Consider the following 12,758-nt stretch of genomic DNA (forward strand, 5'->3'; position numbering starts at 1 on the left):
TTAATCCTAGGCATGAATTGTTTCAGTTTTTGTTACTTCACAGATGTTGATAGTACGTTTTTTGGGGTTTTTTTTTTTTGGGTGTTTGGTGGTTTTGTTTTTGAGCTCAGATTGGCCTCAGACTCTAATCCTCCTGCCTCTGCATCTCCAGTTCTGTAACTTGTAACTTGCGCCACATCTAGATATTAACAGTTTTTTTAATAGAGTTGTTGGCCTTGGAGACCAGATTACTAGGCATGTGTCTGGGATCCACAGTTCTTCCTCATCGGTCTTGTGATTAACTTCACCTTCCCACTGCAGGTGCACACCCTCTAAACTCCAGAACTGCACAGTGAATCACCACAAAACAGTAATTTCAAAGAAGGTTGTGTATAGAGTAAAATTACCATGAACTGGAAGCTTCCCTGCCAGTATTCAAAATTTACACTCTACCAGCTTCCTGTTCTGCACATTAGGGATATGTGATATAGAGCAAAACATGTATTTTTGTTTTTTGGGGGTTTTTTGTTGTTGTTGGTTGGTTGGTTGGTTTGGTTTTGTGAGTCAGGGTTTCTCTGTGTAGCCTTGGCTCTCCTAGAACTCACTGTAGACCCAGCTGGCCTCAAACTCACAGGGATTCGCTTGCCTCTACCTCCCAAGTGCTGAGGTTAAAGGTCTAGCTAGCTAAACATGTTTTAATCTGATTCCAATAATAGCCAAGTGTATTTCCTATGTAGCTTTTAGTTTGCTCAGGTCTACCCTTCATTTGGTATTTAACTATTCCCATAATAGTGTGCTACGGAAAGTACCCTTTTCTTGACTTCTCGTAGTGTTTGTAAATGAGACTGCTATAGAGCCCGGCAATCAGGATCTAGACACCAAAAGGTTTAAACCTTACTTGGTACTTAACAACTGTTGATTGATTTGAGAGAGTGTCTGAGTTGGAAATGCTCTATATAAGCTGTAGCAGGCAGAGCGAGTGCCTGAGGGAATATCCATTTCTTCAACCATTGTAAGAAAATGCTTAGTGGGTTCAGAGTGGCAGAACCACTATCACTTAGCCCTACATAGGTGGTGCATCGGGTACGGTAAAACAGCTCATTCTTCAAGATTGCTGGGATGGACTCAAGTAACAGAACGACCCAGCTGTAAGCAGTGGAACGTGTGAGCCCATGTGAAGTGATCTCAGTGCTTTATGGGGAGTGTTGGCCACACCAACAAGACTGGGACCGTGCATGTGCCTGGTGATGCCTCATCAGCATTCCCACCTTCCAGGACGTGCATGTGCCTGGTGATGCCTCATCAGCGTTTCCACCTTTCTACCTGTGGATACCATGGACAAGTCACTCCTCTCTGACTTCTGGAAAAATGGAGTTTGCCCACTCCTGTGTCTTGACTTGGAGCCTGTTGCTGCTTACCAGAATTGAATCTTAGCATAGGTGAGCCGGGCGTGGTGGTGCACACCTTTAATCCCAGCACTCGGGAGGCAGAGGCAGGTGGTTCGCTGTGAGTTCAAGGCCAGCCTGGTCTACAAAGTGAGTCCAGGACAGCCAAGGCTACCCAGAGAAACCCTGTTTCAAAAAACAAACAAACAAACAAAAAAAAACAAAGCGTAGATGATCCTGTCTTGTGTAGAGCATCTCTAGCAGAGCAGCAGGTCTCCATCCTCAGCACACCCAGTGGTGGTGCTCCCATGTGTTTCTAGATGGCCTGTAAGTGTACTAGTGAGACTGTTAGGATTTGATTCAGAAATGTCCCCAGCACTGTTGTGTGCCATTAAACCTTCAAGATGTAGGGCCTAGCTGGTACAAACAGGTCCCCAGCAAAGGCTCACTAAAAGTTACTAACCCAGCTTCTATTTCCAGCTGCTTTCTGCCTCCCGGTATGCTGGAATGTGGCGAGCATCTGCCGCATCCTCCCTCCCCATGCTCTGTACCCTCTGAAACCATGACCCCAAATCAACCTCCCCTCAAGTTGTCTCTGTCAGATATTGTGGTCACAGTGACATAAAAGTGACTTAACTGCCCCAAGGTTAGAACTAACAAATACAAAATAGAAGTTAACATCCTCATCCCCTGTTTTTAAAAAATGTTACTTCCACCATCCTAAGAATGTAAGTTGTACCCTTACGGAGAGGACCTCAACACTTGGGAGCTGGATAACCCTGGGCTTAGCCAGCCTCGGTCCCATCACAATGGAGCTTGGACCAGGGCCTCTGGAGCGGGGAAATCCTTGCTTTTGTCAGCTCCTCCCTGTCCCCGTCCCTCTTAGCTCAGAGAATATGGTGAGGTGGTTGCCTAGCTTGCCACAAAGTTAAGAAGCAGAAGTGTAGAGAAATGAAGTCAGCAAGGAATGCGAGTTTCACTGTCAGTACAATTACCTGAGGTGGTCAATGCAGACGAAGGAGCTAGTCTCAGGAGGAGCACTAGCTGCCTTTCCAGTGTCATAATGGAGAACTTTCCTCCACACTGGAGCTTAACGCTATCTGGTTTTACTAAATCAAAATATAGTTCCTATCTTGACCATTTTATAATATTTTCTACCTTTGGACTCCTAAGGAAGTTCTATAAATGCTACTTCTGTGAAAATATTATTTAGGGCAAATACAACTGACTGACTCAAGTTCTGACCTCTGACAACTTAATCCATAAAACAAAAACAAAAAAACATGTCTTTCTGATTGTGTTGAGGACACTTTAGGATTGCTTCAAAGTCTAGAGCCAGAAGGACATGTTCAAGCCAGAGAAGCATTTACACATGGCGTGATGTCCAGCAGCTGCTGGCTTGCCTAACTTTTAGGTACTTGATTCCTGGATTCTGTCATATGAGGTGAAAACCAGGATTGGTTATTCCCTGCACCACGGGCCCTTCAAGGCTGTGCTGCAGCAGAGGCACTGCCTGTGCCCAGGTGTCTGCCTTACCACTCTGAGGCCAGGGTTACATTGCTGAGCTCAGCTCCACCTCCCCTGCGGGCACTGACAGGAATAATAGAGACCTTTGCCCTAGACCCCACATTCTTCCCAGCCCTCCTGCCTTCCTCTTTTAGATTCATCTCTTCACACTGCATGTTGAAGAAGTCACCCTGCCCACCCTCCCTTCCCCTTAGGGCCAGCTGCCACCCCTGGATCAGTCTGTCTTTTTTTCCCCCTCAGTCTCTGCCCAATAAAGAGTTCTGGAAGGAAGAAATCAATGAATTAAAGGATGCACACTAGTTTTACTGGGAATGGTGGCAAGAATCAGAGAGAAAGCTGGAAGGGAGACAAACACATTGGCCCACGGACTTGAGACTCTTCAGAATTGTCAGCAACACGGCAACAGCTCAGTGAAAGATGCTACAAGCTATCAACTATTCGGATGTCTGGACCGTGCTGTCTGGCCCTTTGGCACGATTTGCTATGTGGCCATGTAGCCACAAAACAACTTCTCTACCCTCCATGACCTCACAGCTCACAATAGGGTCTCTGACCCTTCAACTCTTTTCTTCCTGCCTGGCCATCTCCTTCTCCAAAGCAGACACACAGGACCTAACCCATCCCTGGGCTGCGAAATGAACAATACTATAGAAGAAGACAACACCAAAGGCAGCTCTGTAGTCCGCATTCCAGCAACCACTGAGAAAGGCTCCGTTCCTTGTCCTAGACCACAGAGTGCTCACCCCATGCCCCAAAAGAACTGCTTAGTCCAGAAGATGGAGAGGATGAGAAGCAAGGTGACACTGAGGATGACAGCCATCAAGTAGGCAAAGATCCGGAAGTGAGGGTTGCGGACACACTCTCTCAGGGTGTAGTGGCTGGGGATGGAGATGGGCACAGGCCTGGTGTCAGGGGCTGTGTCCTGAGGAGGCCCAGTCTGACTCCCAGACTCAGGGCCAAGGTCCAGGGTGTAGACGCGAGGCTGACGCAGGAAGTAACGGCTCTTGGGCTGGTCCTTGAGACAGAGTTGGTGGCCCTCAAGGATGACATGGTGGGGCTCTAGGCGAAGCAAGGTCAGCATGGCAGTGTCTGTAGGCAAGTCAGTGACCGGTTGCCCCGAAGCCAGCACGGTGGGCTGGCGACAGAGTGGGCAGAGCAAGCGGCGCCTGGTCGGGGTCACCATGCTGAGGTGGGCCAGGCATTCCACGCAGAAGGAGTGACAGCAGTCTAGTACTTTAGGGGTGTGGAACGTGTTGTTGAAGGGGTTCCAGCAGACAGGACACTCGGCTGTGAGCTCCTGGCCCTGTGGCTCAGTCATCTTCCAAATCACATGCAGGGAGCCTCACCGGGGATGTCCTAGGAGAGGGAAGAAAGAGTCAAGCACACCTGTGGGGCTCTGTCCCTGGCCTTGGTCTGAATCTCTCAGCTCTGAGAGGGTAAAAGCTATCCACCCACATCTCACAGGTAGAGGAATGTGTGTCTAAAAGCATTTTGTCCAAGAACACCCAGTTCTGGGTCTCAGACTTAAGTCTAAAGCCACCCAGCAGCCTGATGCCTAGGATGAAGGATTGAGCCACCCTATGGCTGCATTAAAATGAGCTGGCAGTGGAGGGAACAGCACTTGGACTTTGGAGATGGCTAAAAATGCAGCCTTTGCTCCCTGCGTTTGCTCTAGGCTATGTTGGCTCTACGGAGCAAGAGAGAAGGACACATTTGGTGAGTTTTCTAAGGGCTACGTGCTTCCTTCCCTGCTATCAAATCCCTGATTAGAACAGAGATGGGCTCTGTGAATTCCCTGGTCTGTCCCTCCTCTGGGGGACAAACGCCAGCCCCCTTTCTGCTCCCTCCTTTGGGCCAACTCTTGACAGCCAACTGACCAGTCCTGGTCCTGGTGAACACTCCTGGAGAAGACTCCAGGACTCAGGCCCCCAGATCAGCCCCCTGTGGTCTCTTCCCAGCTCGCTGCCTCCCTTGGCTCCTCCCACTTTCTCCAGCACCCACCTGGGCTTCTTTGGACTGTAGGAGAAGAATCAGAGAGACCACTCTGAAGGGTCTGAGTTTCCCCGGCTCTCTCTCTCCTGAATCCGCCTAGCTTTGGAAAACTGCCGCCTTGCCACCAACCCCAGGGCCGTTTCCATGACAGCATGCTCACAGCACCTGGAGCTGCCAGGTGGCCCTGGCTGTAGACTCAGCACACCTGCCTGGAGCCAAGGCCAGAGTGGTGCCTGGGAAACACACAGGAGCGTGCACAAACACACACACACACACACACACACACACACACACACAGGGTGTGGCAACAATTGAATGTGAAACAGATACAGGTCTGAGGATGGCACCTCTCATATCCGAAATACCGGACTGGAAAGGTTAGAGTTGACAGTTGCTACTTTCTAGATGGCCGTGAGGGCAAGTCTTCTGGATTTCCTCTCCCTTGGGCCCTCATGGCTTTTCTAAAATGCTGGAATCCCATCCTTGCACAAAGGTGCTGCCTGCCCTGTGCTCTGCTTGCTGCACACATCTAAAAGATGTGGCTATTAAACTCCCTAGAACCTCATCCTCCCCACCCCCTTTTAACTATTGCCAAAGCAGGCAAACGTTTAGAACAGGGATAGTCAACAGTCCCAAACAGGACCATTCTGTCTGCCTTCTTCCCCATTCCAAGCGGAAACACTTGACTTTTATCTCTTGCTTATGTTGGTCATTTGAATTATTAGAGGACTTGAGTTGCTGGGGGTGGGAGTGGGGTTAAGAAAACTACTTCTCTGTCCTTCAAACCATTCACTTTACACATAGAAACAGGAAGTGATCGCAGCTAGTTAGGATGACCCTGGGACTCATGCCTTTGGATTCCTGGACCACCCCATGCTGTAGCCACAAACACGGAAGCTGCAGCCATTCGGTCCCTGTGTGTCCATCCATGTGTGGAAGGAGCTAAATAGGAAGTGCTCTTGTTTCCGCTGAGATGCCTTGTGTCAGTTAAGACTCCAGGAAGGAATCCAGGAGATGCGCAAGGGATGACTTCGGGGCAGAGTGACTTCCTTCGAGATTTGCTATGATGTTCTATACCCTGACCAATTTGATACCTGAAGCAAAACCCGGCCTTCCTGGCTTTATCTAGACTCAGTCACTGGCTCCAAAGATGGAATAAGGAGATGAAGACATTCAGGGAGAGATGGCACAGTCATAACAAAAGCTGGGAAAGCCCGTAGGATGCATGCTGATGGCTCCGCCAATCATCCCTTCCCGGTCACTGAATGCTTGTCACATGCCAGGTGCAGTTCCAGGTACTGATAGATAAAAGTGAACAAATGTGATCTCATCTTTGATTTCATGAGGCAAAAAAGATGTCTCATGAATAATGATACACAAAGAAAGTGTATATATATATATATATATATATATATATATATATATATATATATATATATATACATACACACACACAAAAATGTACACTCATACACACAAAGAGGCACACACACACACACCTAAACCTTGTCTTGTTTTCATTTGTATTTGTTTGGAGGCTTTTGTTTATTTGAGACAGGGTCTTATGCTACAGCTGAGGCTGCCTTGAACTTGCTGTTTCTCTAACTGACCTTGAACTCAGGGTCCTCTTACCTCCTGAATTCCAAGCGCTGAGATCACAGGTGTGAGCCACCATGGTGCTCCTATATTCATTTTATCTTTAGTTTAAGTTTTTGGTATTACGTGTATGTCTGCACATCAAGTGTATGCCTGGTACCCATGGATGCCAGCAGAGGGCATTGGATTCCCCTGAGATTGGAGTTATAAATGGCTATGAGCTTCTGGATGGGTACTAGGAATTGAATCTGGGTCCTCTGGAAAAGCAGCAAGTGCCCCTAATTGTTGAGCCATCTCTCCAGGCTCCTATTTCCATTTTTAAAATGGCATTCTATCTATGGTACAGAGGATAGACTGAAAGGGCCAAGAGTGGAAGCAAAAGGTCAGTTATGGCTACAGTGGTTAGTTCAAGTGTGTGATAGTGATGGCTGATGTAGGAGGGGTGGGGAGAGGGGTGAGAGTATAGCCAAAAGAATATAGCAGACAACGAATAGTTGAAAAGATGTTCAGTATCCTTAGCCATCAGGGAAACGTACATTGACACTGTGTTGAGATGGCACCTTACCTAGTCTGAATGACGATCAAAACAACAAAGAACTAAAAATGGTGACAAGGGTGTCCATCCAGGCACTCAGCGATAAACTTGCCACCAAGCCTGATGACCTGACTTTCTGCCCCTGGACTCACAAGGTGGAAGGAAAGAACCAACTGCCATAAGTTGTCCTCTGACCTCCATGTGTACACAGGGGTGCAGGCTCTCCCCCAGAGAAATGAAAGTAGAGAAAGGAAAATACGTTTCAGTAAGGACGTGGAGAAGGAGTTATCTTTGCACACTGCTGGTGAGAGTGTAAACTGGGGAAGCCACTGTGGAAGTTGCTGTGGAGCTCCTGGAACAACAGGAAGTACCCTACGACCCAGCCGTCCTCCTGTGTGTAACCCTGAGGCAGCCTACATCAGCAGGAGTACAGAATCCCACACAGAGATGTCGGTCCATTGCTGCACTATGAGCAATAGCCAAGGTATGGACCCAGAAACAGAGTAGTGGGTTTTTAGAAAGAGTGTGCTATATATACACAGTGGAGTTTTATCAGCCATAAAAGATGAAATTATGCCATTTGCAGGAAAGTGGATGGAACTTGAGGGCACCATGTTAAGCAAAACAAGTCAGAGTCAAATGGAAAGTGTTTTATGTTCTCTCAGATGCGGACTCTGGATTCAAATTTATCTGTTTACTTCAATATATACATATATGTGTGTGTATATATGGGGGATTCAGTAGTTACTAGAGGGGACTATCACATGGTTCTTGTCATATGTGGAATGGAGACACATAGATACACATGTGAGTATATCTGTGAAACATAAAAGCAAAAGGAATGCTATTTGAAGGGAGGGGGCCAGCAAATGAGATGAGGAGAGGCGGGGAGGACAGTGGGGTGATGAAGCTCAGCAAAGTACAACGCGCATGAGCATGGCACCATGAAACCTACTGTTTCATATAATTTTTAAAAAGGGGAGAGATGGTGGAGGTGGCATGGAAGACACCTTCAGAGACAGAATCAAACCCATTTCCAGGAAGCCAGCAGCCATCTTGGAAGCGAGATTACCCATGCTGGAACCAAGTTGTTGGGGCTCATGACCACCATTGTCGGGTCTGGCCTGTAACTCCAAGCGAGTTGCTTAACCTCTTGTCACTCCGTTTCCCTTTGTGAAAAGGAAAGCTGAAAGTCGTGAAGCATTTGGTTTGTTTTCTTAAAGTACTGAGGGTTGAACCCAGGACATTGCTCATGGTTAGGCAGGCATCCCTAAACTACATCCCGCTTATAAATGAAGCTTTGAGATAGAGGCCAAGTGAAGAGGATGAACACAGGCAGGGAGAGGCAACCAAGAGGTTAGGAGTTCATGCTGCCCTTGTAGAGGACTTAAGTTCAGTTCCCAAGACCCTTATCGAGTGGCTCGCAACTGCCTGTAACTCCAGCTCCAGAGGACGCATGCCACCGGCCTCCTCGAGCATCCCACACATATGCACATACCCAGTCCTCTATCTGGAAGGTGGTTTGTACCAGTATAGGAGGTGGATGTAAGAGAGACATTCTGCAGCCTCTGAATGATGTGATAAGACACTCCTTATTATAGAGTGTGTCTATGACATAATGGCATCTGTATTAAAGAATCAGTGATAAGACAAATCAACATAATGTACTTTGAAAAATACGTGCAATATGGAAAAATATCTCCATATCTCCCAAAAGCTTTTTTTTTTTTTTTTTTTTTTTTTTTTGGTTTTCTGAGACAGGGTTTCCCTGTGTGGCCTTGGCTGTCCTGGACTCACTGAGTAGACCAGGCTGGCCTCGAACTCACAGAGATCCTCCTACCTCTGTCTCCCAAGTGCTGGAATTACAGGTGTGCACCAACAGGCCTGGCACCCGAGAGATACTTTGTTGTTTGTTTGCTTGCTCCCAGCAGGGTCTCACTATGTAGCCCTGGCTAGCCTGAAACTCTCAATGTAGACCAGGCTGGCCTCGAACTCACAGTGACCTGCCATATTCTGCTTCCCAAGTTCTAGGCTTGATGGCGTGCACCAGCACTCCCCAAACAACTAAATGTCAATAGTGATTATCAATGTCAGCAAAGCCATCAATTTGGCTGATTGCTAGAGCTTTTGTTTTTAATTCTGTTGCTTGATACGTTAACTTTAGAGCTAGGGAGATGGCTCAGCAGTTAAGAGCACTGGCTCCAAAGGACCTAAATTCAATTCCCAGCATCCACATGACGGCTCACAACTGTCTGTAACTCCAGCTCCAGGGAATTCAATATCCTCACACAGATGTATGCAGGCAAAATACCAATGCACATAAAATAAAAATAAATATATCATTAAAAAAAAAGAAAATGTTAACTTTATACTGGTAAGCTTGTCCTGTTTTCCTTACAGATCCGCCCCTATCACCCTAGATCAGTCCTATGTTCTCTGAAGGTCTGTGGCCACAGTTCTAAATGGATGTTCTTTTTTGTTTGTTTGTTTGTTTGTTTTGGGGTTTTTTTGTTTTTGTTTTTTGTTTTTGTTTTGTTTTTCGAGACAGGGTTTCTCTGTGTAGCCTTGGCTGTCCTGGACTCCCTTTGTAGACCAGGCTAGCCTTGAACTCACAGAGATCCGCCTGCTTCTGCCTCCTGAGTGCTGGGATTAAAGGCGTGTGCCACCACGCCCAGCTCTAAATGGATGTTCAATAAAGTGATGGCAACTGTTTCTTGGCTTCTTATCTGAGGTGCTTCTCCCAGGCACCTAGTACACAGAGTTTAGTGTCTCTAGGAGACACCCTGTGACTTATGAGCCCCAGCATCTTGCAGGACAGCTCAGAACAGTAAACTCTGCTGTAAAGCTAGCCCTTCCTATTAGGAGAGATGGCTCAGAGGTTAAGAGCACTGACTGTTCTTCCAGAGGTCCTGAGTTCAATTCCCAGCAACCACGTGGTGACCCACAACCATCTGTAATGGGATCTGATGCCCTCTTCTGGCCTGCAGGTGTACATGCAAGCAGAACACTGAATATATAATAAATCAATGCAGCCCTCCCTGCAGTCATTATTAATGATGTCTGTGGCATCACCCACTCCATGGAGTGGTACTTGAGGGTTTTCTGAGGGGGCTGGTCCTTGGTATAAGCTGTGTGTGGCAACACATCTAGAGATAGCCTTTTACAAACTGTTCCCATTTTCATGAGGCCATTTGAGTCTCTAAACCCAGCCTAGAAACAAGACAGACTGGGGAGGGAAAAGCCTTCCCGATCTGAAACAAGACTCTTGCTGATCTGAATCAATGGCTTCACGTCTCTGAACTCCACTTGAAGAAGCTCTTTAGTGCTGCTGTGTGGTAGGAATCACTGTTTGCCACGGTGGGAAGCAGTACGGAAGCCAGCAGGATTCTGTTAATGCCCATCCGATAAGTGGGGAAACTAGAGCTCCGGCTGTAAAGCGACTTGGCCAGGACCTCAGAGCCAGAGTGGCTGAGCTTGAAAACTGACCCAGGAGCCTGCCCTCCAGGTCAGAGTCCCTACTAAGCAATGGCACCTGTTCCACCCTCTCCCACTCCTTACCAGCTGTGGCCAGCCTTCTCCTCTCTCAGCACAGGCTGCAAGCAGGTGCTTTGGTTTCCCCACATCTGTGCTGGCCTCCAGGTCACTGGGGCCAGCCTCATTTGCATGGGTCTCCCAGCTCTTCATCCACTCTCTGGCTGGTTTCCTTCTTCCTTCTTCGGATGACTTTGGACCTCTGCACATACGAGAGCCCTGGATGTTTGCTTCTGTGAGTCACTCTTGTTTTCTCCGAGCTGGCAGGAGGAAGTCCACTCATCCTTGCAAGCTTCTGTTCTGGAAAGGGAGGGGCTCGAGCCTTTCTTTCTACCCTAAGCTGACGTGTCTTGACTCACACTCAGCCTGGCTTTGGTGGGAAGGTAGGAGATCCCTGAAGCCAGACACATGGGTACTCTGAGCCCTTGCAATGAAGGTACAGTAAGAACTCTTGCAAAATACAGATAACATGGTTGGGAGGGGCGGCGACAGTTAAATGACAGGTCACTAAACATGAACAGCAAGTACCTGAATTATTCAACAAGCCAGACATCAACCCACTAGGAATCCAGGACTTCATTTCTTCAACCCTTGGGGTTCCTCACCTGAAACTGGGGATGGAGGATCCCCTATCTGGAGGGGGTCTATGGAGACAATTCAGTGGGTAAGAGCCTTTCTATGCAAATGGAAGAACCTGAATTCACCAGGCAGGTGGCAGTTGCCCATACCTTTAATCCCAGCACTTGGGAGGCAGAGGCAGGCGGATCGCTGTGAGTTCGAGGCCAGCCTGGTCTACAGAGTGAGTCCAGGACAGCCAAGGCTACACAAAGAAACCCTGTCTCAAAAAAACAAAACAAAACCTGAATTCAAATCCCAGTCTGTAAAAACCTGGGCATGCCTGAGGTGAAGGGTGGAGAGCGGCAGGTCCTAGGAGCCTGCCCACCCAGCTTAACCCAGACAGCAAGCTTCCGGTTTGATGAAAGACTCTGCCTCAAAGAAATAAAGCAGAAACATCTGACATCCTCCTCTGGCTGCTACATGCAACATGCACATGGGCATGCTGTTAGAGTTCTGCTTCAGTCTACCTATCTGTGATGTCATTGCTTACCTGCCACGGGGGCGTGGCCCTGCCCAGGGCCATATAAAAGGACAAACCCTCCACGTGGTCTCTCTCTCTTCTTCTCACTTTTCCTGTCTCTGCCTCTGTCTCTGTGTCTCTCTCTTTCTCTCTGGGGTACCCCTCCTCCCTCTCCTTCTCCCTTCCCCCACCATGCTCACTTAATAAACCTCATATAACATAATATCTGCTATCTGGTACCTTAGCTTATCTTATTATCTTACTGCCTTATATATTAATCATAAAATTGGTGGATACATATGTCCGTATGGTTGATGATAAATCAAAGATTCTAGATGCCCTCAATTGAACATGCTCATTCTTGTATTTTAGTATATGAAAGGCTTGATTTTGGAGTAAAAATTTTCTTTTCCTACCAATTTAGCTGCACTCAAAACACACTTCCGGGGTGGTCCCTCCATCCAGCCAAGCCCCTGAAATGAGGGCTGCTCCCAGCAGAGCACCTGCAGCTCAGCCTCCAGCAGCAGCTGCACCATCAGCAGTTGGCTCACCTGCCGCTGCACCCCGGCAGCCAGGCCTGATGGCCCAGATGGCAACCACTGCAGCGGGTGTGGCTGTGGGCTCTGGGGTGGGCCACACCCTGGGTCACACCATCACTGGGGGCTTCCTTAGAGGAGGTAACGCCGAGCCCACAAAGCCTGACATCACTTACCAGGAGCCTCAGGGACGCCAGCTGCTGGACCAGCAGTCTCGTGGGCCTTGCTCCCTTGAGATCAAGCAGTTTCTGGTGTGTGTCCAGAACCAGAGTGACGTCAAGCTCTGTGAGGGCTTTAACCACGTGCTACAGCAGCGCAGATTTGCAAATGGTTTGATCTAATCAAGAAATTCAAACTGAAGAAATGTAAAATTGGCTTTATGAAATTGATAGTGCAAGTATGGACCCTTTTTTCTAAAGCTCCATTGCTTCAGAAAGGCCATGAAGAGAGTTCCACCTACAGATATTCACTGAGGCTTGTAGTGTTGGTGGCTGGGCAAGCGTATGGCCTTGTGTTTTGTTAATTAATATAAAGTTTTTTAAAAATTAAAGTACTCCACTATGTTTTTAGTGTATCTTTCCAAAGGTGTTTTGTGTGTG

General features: G+C 47.8%; 2 protein-coding genes across 2 annotated transcripts; one reads left to right on the forward strand and one right to left on the reverse strand.

Moving 5' to 3' along the window:
- Positions 1-3,418: 3,418 nt before the first annotated feature.
- On the reverse strand, positions 3,419-10,913 carry Rnf183 (ring finger protein 183). The gene is made up of 2 exons (XM_051162874.1): positions 10,573-10,913; positions 3,419-4,247 (listed from the first exon to the last, which is right to left on the reverse strand). The coding sequence occupies exon 2, from the start codon at positions 4,207-4,209 to the stop codon at positions 3,631-3,633; it is 579 nt and encodes a 192-aa protein (XP_051018831.1). The 5' UTR covers positions 4,210-4,247; positions 10,573-10,913; the 3' UTR covers positions 3,419-3,630.
- A 62-nt stretch (positions 10,914-10,975) lies between these two features.
- Positions 10,976-12,500, forward strand: LOC127198470 (coiled-coil-helix-coiled-coil-helix domain-containing protein 2-like). The gene is made up of 2 exons (XM_051156450.1): positions 10,976-10,981; positions 12,048-12,500. Exons 1-2 carry the CDS (start codon positions 10,976-10,978, stop codon positions 12,498-12,500), a joined length of 459 nt encoding a protein of 152 aa, XP_051012407.1.
- The last annotated feature ends 258 nt before the right edge of the window (positions 12,501-12,758 follow it).

The sequence above is a fragment of the Acomys russatus genome, chromosome 2 (assembly GCF_903995435.1).
Source record: "Acomys russatus chromosome 2, mAcoRus1.1, whole genome shotgun sequence".
Taxonomy (NCBI): Eukaryota; Metazoa; Chordata; class Mammalia; order Rodentia; family Muridae; genus Acomys; species Acomys russatus.